Below are 13827 nucleotides of genomic sequence, written 5' to 3' on the forward strand. Positions count from 1 at the left end.
TATATAAGGAACTATTTTCAGACAAGCATTTCTTTTCTTCTTGCCACCATTGTTTCAGCCAGTTGTTTCTACTACATACTAGCCCACTTTCAAGTAAGGAGATAAATGTTTATCATTTCAGTTTCTGAACCTAACTGTAGGGCACATGGCCTTTTGCATGGTCATTTAACTCCTGCCCATCTCTCGTCTCCTTGACACCTCAGGAACAGAGCTGTCTGGGAACTTCTACTAGCTTAACTTCCATGGCAACCTCACGCTGAGATACTACTCTGAGAGGTCTTCATTCATCAAGCATCTGTGCTTTAAAAGAATCACATCCTCTACCCTGTTGCAGAGACACACAAGGGACATTGCAACACAGATTAAGGACAGAAGAAACCTATTGGCTCCTAGCTCATTCCCTGCAAGGTGATCAGGACACCCTGCAGTATCTTTTCATGTTTCGTACAGTCATTAGACTTACATCATTTCTGTAACATGAGAATACTGGTGCTGATGTACCAGACTCAGGACAAACCTTTGCCAGATCCAGAGTGGAGGGGTGGAGGCGATAGTTCCAGACCCCTAGAAGGGGCAGGGCTGGGGACTAGCATCCCCTAGCCAGCCCTTCAGCACTATTGGGTGCACATCACCCAAGGCTCCAATAGTGATTTAAAAGGGCCTGTGGCACTGGTTGCCCTCAAGCTAGTGGTGACAGTGGCCAGGATTCCCTGGTTTTTTTACATTGCTGGGCCCCAAGGAAGGAACCCCCTTCTGTCCCATCAGCAGCTTTTTCAGAGACGCTTAGTTAATGTTTGCAAAGTGGAAAGGGCTAGATGCTACAGAAAGACAACTCTGTTATAGCTGTAGTATTCTGATAACGAAGCACGCAGAGCCGCACCAAAGGAGCTCCCTGCTCCATGACTTCATCCGTCTTTGCACTAATCCCATTGTCTGTTACTATAATGCACTGCAGAACTCTGAGCTAGAGACTGTGCCAAGACCACCATGCTTTTTGAATTGAAGTAACTAGACCTAATAAGTGCGAAGCCTGCTTAGACGCTGTCTAAATACATGATGCCATATTCAGAGGTAGCATGTGAGTTAGTCTTACACTGGCACAGGACACTCCCTCCAACCTATCTGTTCCTACACTATCAAAGTCTCAGAGAGTCCCAAATTTGGTGTGATTTATAAACCAAGGACCTAAAACAAACTAGCCCTAACCCTGCTTTAATTTACCTTCTCCTGGCAGCAGAGGATCTGCATACCATTCCAATCCTATAGCATTTTCGCAAATGCACATAAATGAAGACACGTAGAGCAGACCACTGGAGAACCAGAATGCAATTTAGACAGGAGATACCTACCTATAAACACACGTAGGTAGCTCCAAAATAGCCTGAAAGGGAGTTAGTGTTAACAACTTACCTCTACAGCTGCCAAACACCACTATGATAATTTGAATGATTGTATTAACACTCAAATCCTAGACTGACAGACATCTTTAAAATGCCTTAAGTAGGGGGCCAAACAAAATTATTAATGTACACTAGAGAGAAGCCAAGGGACTTTCAATGACAGCTGGATTTCTTTAAAAAAGTATTTACATGTATAGAGGGATTTTCAGAAGCATCAATCTGCATCTTCAGACACTGAAATACCTTCAACAATCTGGCATTTAGATATTCAAATCCCTCTGAACGTCAGTGAGAGCCAGGCACCTATCCCCAGAGCCACATGCAGGCGTAAGAGAAGAAATTAGGCTTTATAGTGGAAAGTTCAAGGAGAACAAGCTATTTATCTTACCAAAGAGAAGCTTAAGCTTCTCTTTGCAAAGTAGACCAAGTACCTACATAGGGAACAGAATTTTTACAACAGATCTCTTCAAAACAAGCAAAGGCATAACAAGATCCAGAACTTGAAAGATGAAGTTAGACAAAAAACTAAAATAAACCATCACCTTTTAAAAAAAAAAAAAAAAAAGTCAGTGAATAATTCACAACTGGAACAATTTGCCAATGGCTGCAGTGGACTTTCAAATCACTGAATGCAGACTGTGCAGCAGTGGGTCCCAAACTTTTCAGCATCACATCCCACCCTTTTGATTTTTGAAAGGGCCTTCACACCCCCCCCACGACCTCTTCTTTACCATCATCTTTACCCTTTTAACAAAAAAATTCATTCATAATTTAAAATAAACAAACTTGATAAAAAATGTTATTTAAAATTAAAAATAAGCAAAAAATAGTTTTTTGGCCCAAAAATTTAACAAAACTGTAATTTCACATCAGAAAGAGCAAAAACAAGATGAATTTAATGTGAAGGATGACACTGTATTTTCTTCACGAGTTGGGAATCCTAGGTTTGAAAGATGAAAGAGTGCAGCGCAATCATTTTTGATTTCCAGTCCATTTCTTTGTTTCATTTTTAATGTGACTAAACTTAATTTATTTATGAATGGGGTTGCCAGAAAAGATGCCTGGAAAATAGCAGATTCAATGGAGCCCTTCTGCCCCACCCCATACCGAGCCAGAGCCACGCACCAAGCGCCAGAGCCTTAGTGCTCTCACACCTCCTGCTGGACTGACACCAGCCCAGCCACAGGCTGCGAAGGCTGGTTCCAGCCCCATCCTGGACATGGCCCAGGCCCCATGGGCACCAGCTCTGCCCCAAACAGGCTGCCGGCATAGCCCCAGAGCTGCAGGCATGGCCCGGGCCCTGCAGAGACCAGGTGCAGCCCTGGCTGGGGTGCTGGACACTGCCCAGAGGCTGTCAGCACAGCCCTCACCTTGTGGGTGCCTGGTGCAGCCCCAGCTGGCCAGCTGTCTGAGCCTCGTGCCAGTGGTGCCCGCACCAGCCGCCCACCTGCCCAAACCCCGCGCTGACAGTGCTGCCTGTCCACCTGCCCACCAGCCGCTAGGGTCAGCTGCCTGCTCACCCTCCAGCCACTTGAACTGCCTGCACCAGCTGCCTGAGCCCCGAGCTGACAGAGCTGCTCACCTACCAGTGCCAGCTGCCTGCTTGCCCACCAGTTGCCTGAGCTGCGCCCCCAAGCTGCAGGTCAGCTGCCTGAGTCCTGTGCTGCTGGGGCCAGCCACCCACCCGCCATGAGCTGGGAACAGCTGCACACCCACCCGGCAGCCCAAGCTGTGGCCAGCCGCCCAAGCTCCCGAGTCCCTCCCCTGAGCCAGACTCCCTCGGCCGCCCCATATAAACCCATCCTCCTACCTCCCTACCAACCCACACTCCTTTGCTGGAGGCAGCTAGCTCCATGTGGGTCTCTGGCTGCCTGCTTTTTATAGTAGCTGAGCCACAATGCCCACTTAAAACAGCAAGGGCTGAGAGCTGGAAGTAAAGGCTGGCTTTTTCTTGGAGAAGGTGGAAAGAAGGGGAGTTGGGTTGCCTTCCACCCTGCCCCAGAATTTCTTCATATACCCCCAGGAGGGCACGACCCCCAGTTTGGGAAACCATACTGTATGTATGGGAACACCACTGACTATTCACTAGAGGAGTACTGCTAACAGTACACTTTAAACACAGGTATTTCCTTCCTTTGATATTTAGCTGTGCAGCCCTACACCCCAAATGTTTGCATTTAATGCATGGAGATCAAGTGGGATCTTGATTAATATGCTAATGTAGCCAGTCAGTTGGCAACTCCTGGCTATGCTTTCACCCCATCGCCCACCCTTCCCCATAATACCACCCATCCTTTCCTTGCCTACGGCTAAGCCATTCCCGTGAGCCTGGGTCACGCTGCCTCAACGACTGCAACCTCTGCCATAGCCAGTTTTCAAATAAACCCCCACTCCAACAAGCCCCTTCTTGCCTCATTGCTCAGCTCTGAGTTGCCCTTTACTACCTACACAGCTATGCACAGTAGGGCTTCTGCCCAAAGGCCCAGAAGTATTTCCCCATTCCTTGCTTTGTACCTTTTTCATCAGCCAACCCTTTTAATTCCCTGCATTTATCTTGCTCATTCTTGGCTTTGTGATTTTTCCACCATGGTAGGCCTTTCACAGAGAACTTTTCATAGAATCATAGAATACTAGAACTGGAAGGGACCTCGAGAGGCCATCAAATCCAGCCCCCTGCCCTCATGGCAGGACCAAGTACTGTCTAAACCATCCCTGACAGACATCTATCTAACCTGTTCTTAAATATATCAAGCGATGGAGATTCCACAACCTCCCTTGGCAATTTATTCCAGTTTGACCACCCTGACAGTTAGGAACTTTTTCCCAATGTCCAACCTAAACCTCCCTTGCTGCAGTTTAAGTCCATTGCCTCTTGTTCTATCCTCAGAGGCCAAGAAGAACAAGTTCTTTCCCTCCTCCTTATGACACCCTTTTAGATACCTGAAAACTGCTATGTCCCCCCTCAATCTTCTATCTTCCAAACTAAACACGCCCAATTCTTTCAGCCTCTCTCCATAGGACAGACCTTTGATCACTCTTGTTGTTCATTCTCTAATTTCTCCACATCTTTCTTGAACTGCAGTGGCCAGAACTGGAAACAATACTCCAGCTGAGGCCTAACCAGCGCAGAGCAGAACGGAAGAATGACTTCTTGTGTCTTGTTCACAACACGCCTGTTAATGCATCCCAGAATCATGTTTGGTTTTTTTGCAACAGCATCACACTGTTGACTCGTATTTAGCTTGTGGTCCACTATAACCCCTAGATCCCTTTCTGCTGCAGTCTTTCCTAGACAGTCTCTTCCCATTCTGCATGTGTGACACTGATTGCTCCTTCCCAAGTGGAGCACTTTGCATTTGTCCTCATTACACTTCATCCTGTCTACCTCAGTCCATTTCCCCAATTTTTCCAGATCATTTTGAATTATGACCCTGTCTTCCAAAACAGTTGCAACCCCTCCCAGCTTGTATCATCTGCAAACTTAATAAGCGTATTCTCTATGAAAATATATAAATCGTTGATGAAGATATTGAATAGAACCGGTCCTAAAACAGACCCCTTTGGAATCCCACTTGTTATACTTTTCCAGCAGGATTGAGAACCATTAAGAACTACTCTCTGGGTACGGTTATCTAGCCAGTTATGCACCCACCTTATAGTAGCTTCATCTAAGTTGTATCTGCCTAGTTTATTAATAAGAATATCAATAGAGACTGTATCAAATGCTTTACTAAAGTCTATATATACCACATCCACAAGGCTTGTTATCCTATCAAAGAAAGCTATCAGATTGGCTTGACATGATTTGTTCTTTACAAATTCATGCTGGCTGTTCCCTATTACCTTACCACCTTCCGAGTGCTGGCAGATGACTTCTTTAGTTACCTGCTCCATTATCTTTCCTGGCATAGAAGTTAAGCTGACTGGCCTGTAGTTTCCTGGGTTATTCTTATTTCCCTTTTTATAGATGAGCACTATATTTGCCCTTTTCCAGTCTTCTGGAATCTCTCCTGTCTCCCATGATTTTCCAAAGATGATAGCTAAAGGCTGAGATACCTCCTCTATCAGCTCCTTGAGTATTCTAGGATGCATTTCATCAGGCCCTGGTGACTTGCAGGCATCAAATTTTTATTTCAACCTCGAACCCTACCCCTTTCCTGCTAGCATTCACTATGGTAGGCCTTCCTTCATCAGACTTCTCAGTGATGACCGAAACAAAGAAGTCATTAAGCATCTCTGCCATTTCCAAGTTCCCCGTTACTGCTTCTCCCTCCTCACTGAGCAATGGCCCGACCCTGTCCCTGGTCTTCCTCTTGCTTTTAATGTATTTATAGAAAGCCTTCTTGTTTCCCTTTATGCCTGTAGCTAGTTTGAGCTCATTTTCTGCCTTAGCCTTTCTAATCTTGCTCCTGCATTCTTGTGCTGTTTGCCTATATTATTCTTTGTAATTTGTCCTTGTTTCCATTTTTTATTTTGAGATCACGCAAGATCTCCTGGTTAAGCCAAGATGGACTTTTGCCATATTTTCTATCTTTCTTACGCAGCAGGATAGCTTGCTTTTGGGCCCTTAATAACTCTCCTCAGCTGTTTTTCCCCTCAGTTTTGCTTCCCATGGGACCTTACCTACCAGCTCTCTGAGTTTACCAAAGTCTTCCCTCCTGAAATCCATTCTCTCTATTTTGCTCTTTTCCCTTCTACCCTTCCTTAGAATTGCGAACTCTATGATTTCATGATCACTTTCACCCAAGCTGCCTTCCACTTGCAAATTCTCAACCAATTCCTCCCTATTTGTTAAAATCAAATCTAGAACAGCTTCCCCCCTGTAGCTTTTTCAACCTTTTGGAATAAAAAATCGTCTCCAATGCAGTCCAAGAACATATTGGATAGTCTCTGCCCCACTGTATTAGTTTCCCCGACATATATCTGGATAGTTGAAGTCCCCCACATCACCACCAAACCCTGGGCCCTGCATGATTTGGTTAGTTGTTTAAAAAAGCCTCATCCACCTCTTCCACCTGGCTAGGTGGCCTGTAGTAGACCCCTAGCAGGACATCACCCTTGTTTTTCACCCCTCTTAGTCTAACCCAGAGACCCTCAAACATGTCCATCTCCACCTCAGTCCACATGTGTACATTTTTAATATATAAGGCAACACCTCCCCCCTTTCCTCCCTGTCTGTCCTTCCTTTACCCTTCAATACCAACATTCCAATCATGTGTATTATCCCACCAAGTTTCTGTGATGACAACGATGTCATAGTTGTATTTATTTACTAGCACTTCCAGTTCTTCCTGCTTATTACCCATACTTCTTGCATTTGTATATAGGCATCTAAGATATTGATTTGATCTTGCCTCCCTGTTTTGCCCTGACCCTCTTTTTACTCTGACATTGTAGCCCATACTCCCTCCCACTTCCGACCCATCTCCCAGGTTTCCATGTTCTCTATTTACCTGTGGGCTTTGCTCCCCCGTCCCCATCGAACCTAGTTTAAAGCCCTCCTCACTAGGTTAGCCAGTCTGTGTCCAAATATGGTCTTTCCCTTCCTTCAAAGAGGAACACCATCCCTGCCCAGCAGTCCTTCCTGGAATAGCATCCCAGGGTCAAGGAAGCCAAAGCCTTCCTGGCAACACCATCTTTGAAGCCAGGCATTCACCTCTAGGACGCACCTGTCTCTGTCTGGGCCCCTACCTCTGACAGGCAGGATTGAGGAGAATACCACCTGTGCCCCAAACTCCCTCAACCGTGCCCCCAGAGCCCTGAACTCACTCTTGACCTGCTCAGCATCACACTTCGCAGTATCATTGGTGCCCACATGGATGAGAAGCATGGGGTAGTAGTCAGAGGGCCGGATAATCCTCGATGATGCCTCTGTAACCTCTTGGATACAGGCCCCCGGCAGGGAGCATACCTCCCGAGATGAAATGTCAGGGCGACAGATGGGCACCTCCGTACCCCTCAGAAGAGAGTCCCTGACCACCACTACTCTACATTTCCCCCTCACCATAGTGGCAGCAGACTTCCCAGCCTTGGGGTATGAGGCTTCTCCTCTGCTGTACAGGATGATTCTTTGTCTCTTGTATCAAGTACAGCGTAACTGTTTCCTAGTACCGCAGTGGGAGGGCTCTGAGCAGGGATGCAACACTGTCTACTGCCAGAATTAACAAGCTGCCAGTGTCCACCCTGAGCCATCTCCTCCTCCACCAGTGGTTAATCAGCTGTCCTGTGTACTGGGACAGTTACCTCAGCCGTCTGCACATGAATACTAAACAGGAACTGCTCGTGGAGTCGGATACTCCTCAACCTAGCTACCTCCTCCTGTGCTCTCCCACCTGAGAGATTCCACCAGCAGGCATCTTTCACACTGGATGGTCCCCCCACAGCCTGGATATTAGTGAGTGGGAATTGCAAGCCACAGTCCCTGCAAAGCCACACCAGGATCTGGGTAGAGGCACCCATGGTCAGGCAGTCTGTCTGGCTACAGGCACAGGTGGAGGAGACAGTAGTAATGCTGGCACAGGTGTGCAGGTCTTCCTAACCATCGTAGGCCTCCCGCTGTCAAACTTCCCTGTCTGCAGCTCCCCGTCTGCTTCGCTCCCCTGGTCGCTCTTGCCTCTGGCTTTTAAAGCCTGCTGGCCTAGGTCAGGCCCACATCCCTGTGAGTCACACAGAGGGGAAAGCTGGTCAAAGGCAATCAAGGGAACAAAGGTCAGGCATGCAGTCCCAACTGCCACAGAAACAGAAACTGAAACTCACCCAGCTAAAATCAAAATGGCAGTTCAAAGTCAAACACTTAAGCACACTCACCCCAAAAACCAGTGCTCTCACCTGGCAGCTTCTTCAGCAGCACGATCACTTGCTCTCCCTCTTATCTCCCCTGTCTGCTTTGCTCCTCTTAATGAAGTGCTACATATGCACTGCAGCACTTTATTAATAATCTCCTGACACCCTACTTACCATGCTCCATTTGAGGCAGGGAGCTAGTGTAGACACAGCCTAAATGGCCCCCCACAAGGATTGAACTCAAAATGCTAGGTTTAGCAGGTCAGTGCTCAAACCACTGAGCTATCCCCGCTACCAAGAAAGAATGGAGATACATCTCTCATAGAGCTGGAAGAAACCTCAGGCGGTCATCAAATCCAGCCTCCTCTTCTCTTGGCAGGACCAAGCACCACTTTTTTTTTTTTTTTTTTTTTTTTTGAAAAAACCAAGTTTTCCCAGCTGCCTACACGGCCTCATCAAGGATTGGGCTCACAACCCTGGGGTCAGCAGGCCAATGCTCAAAGCACTAAGCTATCCCTCCCAGCTTTTATCACCCTCTAGCTAAATCCTTCCTTAACACCCATCTCAAGAGCGGCTCAATGTTAACCTACAAACTAAGTGATCTTGTCACATCACTTGCCAAAAAAGCATCATCATGTTGAACTTCAGACTCAGCCATCCTCTGATCATCTACTATATTTAACAGAATGCGTCTGTCCATACACTGTCTGCCTTATTGCTGAGCAGGGATAATCAATCATAGATATGACTTAAAAAAAATAATCTAGGCCACCACAATTTCTCTGAAGAGCTTTAAATTCCTCTACTTGCCTGACTGCCAATGGCGATTCTTTCTCCACTGTACAGAACACCCTCAAAGGTTCAGCCTCTCACTAGTGCTCTATTCCAATGCTGGGAAAAGCCAAGATTCTAAATATGTCATACCTCTTTCAAAGTCTCATTACCTATGCTCATGTACCCAGTGCAAAAGCCCCAGAGACCCCTGTCCTCAGAGGTGGCTGGCTAGAGTGCATACTCTGCCAGCAGATTTCTCAGCTTTAAACTCCCAGTGTTTCTCTAAACTTCAGACATCTGCACAGAGGATGCAATATCCTGAATTTCAGTGTTAAAGTGGAAACTCTTGCCCCAATCCTGAAAGGAGCTGAGCACATCTCCTTCATTGGGAGTTCCAGGCACTCTGCTCCCAAATGCCCTGTGCTGTGCCTTGGGGCTCTTGTACAGCCTGTGACCCAATGCAAAGCCAAGCATGCAGGAGATTCTTCAGTTTTCCCCATCTCCTTGATGGGTCTCAAGTAGTCAATGATGTTTTTAAGAACTTCTGCCATGTTAAGTTTGAGCCAATGGGTTAGAAATACAACCAGTACTGTCAGGGACATAAGTCACACACTTGCGTCACTTGGAGCTGTGCCCCACATAGGTGTGTAGAACGTAACAGCCTGCTCTAGAACAGGAGCAAATAGCTATGTTTACACGCAAGTGTAGTGAGGTGCTGTGGCCTCCCCCTGACTCAGAGGAGGCCGCTCAGAGACCCTGGTGGGTGTATATGGAGCCAGAACACCTCAGAGGGGCGCATCTAGGGCACAGAAGGGACAAACTATGGCCTGTGGACCATGTCCCTGGAAAAAAATCAAGGAGAGGCTCCTCAAGTCAGTCATTTTGAGGCACTTGGAGGAGGGGAGAGTGATCAGGAATAGTGAGCATGGATTCATGAAGGGCAACTCATGCCTGACCAATCTGATTAGTTTCTACAATGAGATAACCGGCTCTGTAGACTGGGGGGGCGGGGGAGGGAAGGAAATCAATTTCAATGGATGTGATTTATCTTGACTTTAGCAAAGCTTTGGATACGGTCTCCCACAATATTCTTGTCAGCCACATTCAAGTTAAAAGGAATATGGATTAGATAAATGGATGGTAAGATGGAGAGAAAGCTGGCTAGAAGGTCAGGCCCAGCGGGTAGTGATCAATGGCTCGATGTCAGGACGGCGGTTGGTTTCCAGTGGAGTGCCCCAAGGTTCGGTCCTGGGTCCTGTTCTGTTCAACATATTTATCAATGGCCTGGATGAGGAGTTGGATTGCACCCTCAGCAAGTTTGCGAATGACACTAAGCTAGGGGGGAGAGGTAGATACGCTGGAGGGTAGGGATAGGGTCCAGACTGCCTTAGACAAATTGGAAGACCGAGCTGCAAGAAATCTCATGAGGTTCAATAAGGACAAGTGCAGAGTCCTGCATTTGGGCCGGAAGAATCCCAAGCATTGTTACAGGCTGGGGTCTGACTGGCTCAGTAGTAGTTCTACAGAAGAGGACCTGGGAGTTATAGTGGATGAGAAGCTGGACATGAGTCAACAGTGTGCCATTGTAGCCAAGAAAGCTAATGGCATATTAGGTTGCATCAAGAGGAGCGTTGCCAGTAGATCCAGAAAAGTGATTATTCCTCTTTATATGGCTTTGGTGAGGCCGCATCTGGAGTAATGTGTCCAGTTCTGGGCCCCCAGTTGTAGGAAGGATTTGGATACACTGGAGAGGGTCCAGCGGAGGGCGACCAAAATAATTAGGGGGCTGGAGCACATGACTTATGAGGAAAGGTTGAGGGAATTGTGACTGTTTAGTCTGCAGAAGAGAAGACTGAGGGGGGACTTGATAACAGTCTTCAACTTACTGAAGGGAGGCTGCAAAGAGGCTGGAGAGAAGCTGTTCACAGTGGTCACGGATGGCAGAACATGGAACAATGGTTTCGAGTTGTGGTTGGGAAGGTCCGGGTTGAACATTAGGAAAGACTTTTTCACTAGGAGGGTGGTGAAGCATTGGAATGGTCTACCCAGGGAAGTGGTGGAGTCTCCATCCCTGGAGGTGTTTAAGTAGTGCCTCGACAAAGCCCTGGCAGGGCTGATCTGATGGGTTTCGTCCTGCTTAGAGCAGAGGGCTGGACTTGATGGCTTTTTTGAGTCTCTTCCAGCTCTACTGTTCTATGATTCTATGATATCCAGCCTGCCAGAATCCCTTCTCTCTGTCCAGGGAGGCTTCCACCCTGTCCCTCACTGCCTCAGCTCCCACAACCCCAGTGCTCCAGCATGTGCAGCTACAGTACCACAAGTCCCAGTGCTTTAGGCAGCATGGTCAGTGGGCAGGAAAGGTTGGATAAAAGGCAGTAGTCCAATTTGGGGAATGGGGGTCCCAGGACAGGGGCATCAGTCCACTGGAGACAGTCAGGTGCTGCGGCGCAAAGGGGATTAGATGGAGAAGGTCCGGAGGATGGCAAGAGGAAAAACATTCTGAACCCCTGTGCGTCCCTCAGACCAAAAAGTTTGCTCACCCTTGATCTAGGGACCCAGCTTCCTCTGTGTTCAACAATCCCAATTACCAACCCACTATAACTAGCCAGTCACTGAAAGATGCCAGCTGTCCTTTCAACACAGAAAGGTTACGAGTGTGTCATGACAGACTTTTTTCCAGCTTGTCACAAAAGGAAAGAAACTCACGGCAGTGTGGACAGTTAGGAATGATTTCTACCCCACCAGAGATCTAGCAGAAGCCCAAGGTGTGGGAAGGGGGATGGGAAAAAAAATAGAATTCAGAATGTAGGAAGGCCATCTCTCCCTCCCCAATACAGAGGCGTTTAATTCCAATGCAGAACAGGAGACATACCATCAGGGAAACAACTCCAAAGGTGTCTCAACTGGCACCAGCTGCTCTTTGGAAGCTTTCTTGAAGCTGAAGGTGGAGAAGTTGTTCTTTGCTCTGACTTGGCCCCATGTAATCATGCAGCCCGCAGCCACCAGCACACTTAGGAGCACTAGAGAGTGAAGAACACAGGCAACGGAGCTGTTGTGATTCCTGCCTCCATATTAGCGTGCCATCATTTAGATTAGAAAGACAAAAAAAACAGAAATAAGTGGGACTACATCCCCTGGAACAATGAGAAGGAAGGAAGACAAGTGCATGTCCCATGCACTGGAACCGTTTTCAGTGGAAAAGGAAACTCTTCCCAAAGCTGGAGATCTACAACCTTGGACTTTGCCACCTAAGCCCTGGAAACAAGTTAGTTAGAGAACACCACTGCTGGCCTAAGCCATAGTGTAGCAAGAGCGTTTACAGCAAGTCCCAGGGCAGCCACTACTGAACAAACTGCATTCTAGCCAACGTGAGCCGAGTTCAGTTTTCACTAACCCTACTCAGCAAAAGATTAGTTCTGTAGCACTCTTTGGATCTCACTTACCAAAAACAGCTGTCACCCACAAAGAGCTGAGAGTCCCAAACACAGTTTTCCCAGATTTGGGGTTAGGTGGATTCTCTGAAATGAAAGCAGAAGGCAATCAATAATAAGTCCAGTCCTCTCTCCTCAGGGCAGAACCAGGCACCATCTCTAGATCACCACTGATTGAGGTTTATTTAACATGCTCTTACATGTCTCCAACAATGGAGATGCACAACCTCCCTAAGCAACTTATTCCAGTGTTTAACCACCCTGACAGTTAGGAAGTTTTTCCTAATGGCTAACCTAAACCTCCCTTACTCATTTTAAGCCCATTTATGTCCCTTACGCTCCTTAAAAAGCTGCATGCAGCTCTGGAGCCACAGGACGCCAATCCCTGATCTAAGAGTACTTGACTACAAATGTAGGGAAAAAAATGAAAGCAGAGAAACTATGACAGGGAGTGCTGTTGTAACCGCATCAGTCACAGACACTAGAAAGAAAGTAAAATAAAGATTACCTTAACCACCTTGTCTCTACAATCTGGAGGACAAGAGAAGACAAGATTGGGAGGCAGGCAGCTGAGACTAACACACAGCATTGCTACAGGCACAAAAGCAACTAAGTGTATTCTACTCAAAGTGCTGCAGCTGCAGTGCTTAACACTGTACAGGGCACATTACCTAAGGTTACAGGTTCTCCTGTTAGTGCAGGCAATCCAGCTCCCCTACTCATCACAGGGGCACAGCTATGCCAGTGGATGTTCCCAACGTAAAAGTGCCCTAGTTTTCCTCTCAGCTGTTCAAGATGCAGAGAACCCTAATGTCACTTGGTACAAGTTTAAGCTTTTCTGACTAACAGACGACCTAAAACTTAATGGGACTCCTTTAAGAATTAATGTCACAATCCCCTTCAGTGCATCCATCTGGGCCACCAGCCTGCCAAGCGCTACCCCGACCTCCCAACCTGCATGCACTCTCAGTGATGACCTCTGCTATCTCTTTTGACCCCCAAACCAGCCTGGCTATGACATATTAGTGCCTCTGCACCCCTCACCTGCCCTAGCAGTGCGGGGAGCTTGGGAGGTCCCAGCTGAGTCCCGAGCGCACCCCTCCTCATCCTGCCCATCCTCACAGTCGGCGTGGCCATCGCAGCTCCACGTGGACGGAAAACAGTCGGCACCCTCCGCACACTGGAACAGGCAGGGGCAGGTAGGGGCAGGCGCAACTCCCAGGTGCTGACAGACTTCTGCTGACTCATCACCGCCGTCCGGGCAGTCCCCGAGGCCATCGCAGAACCGCTCCGGGGGCAGGCTGCGGACGCGCTTGGGGGTCCAGCACGGCCCCCCGTGGGGGCTGCAGGGCAGGCCGGAGGCTGAATCCGGGGAAAGCGGCTTAGCGTGGCTCCACGACGCCCAATGCCCTCGGGGGCTGTGACCGCCCCCGCTCCCA

The 13827-nt window shown here is 47.8% G+C and overlaps 1 protein-coding gene across 5 annotated transcripts in view; it reads right to left on the bottom strand.

Moving 5' to 3' along the window:
- Positions 1-13827, bottom strand: part of CD320 (CD320 molecule) — an 88609-nt gene that overhangs the window by 74323 nt on the left and 459 nt on the right. For all 5 annotated transcript variants that reach the window (XM_074977961.1, XM_074977960.1, XM_074977959.1 and 2 more), the window contains exons 2-4: positions 13433-13750; positions 12401-12475; positions 11830-11977 (exon numbers count right to left, since the gene is read on the bottom strand). In XM_074977961.1, the coding sequence (XP_074834062.1) occupies positions 11832-11977; positions 12401-12475; positions 13433-13750 (539 nt within the window). In that variant the 3' untranslated portion in view covers positions 11830-11831. The remainder of the gene's footprint in view (positions 1-11829; positions 11978-12400; positions 12476-13432; positions 13751-13827) is intronic.

Source organism: Carettochelys insculpta, chromosome 27 (genome assembly GCF_033958435.1).
Source record: "Carettochelys insculpta isolate YL-2023 chromosome 27, ASM3395843v1, whole genome shotgun sequence".
In the NCBI taxonomy this organism is placed as follows: Eukaryota; Metazoa; Chordata; order Testudines; family Carettochelyidae; genus Carettochelys; species Carettochelys insculpta.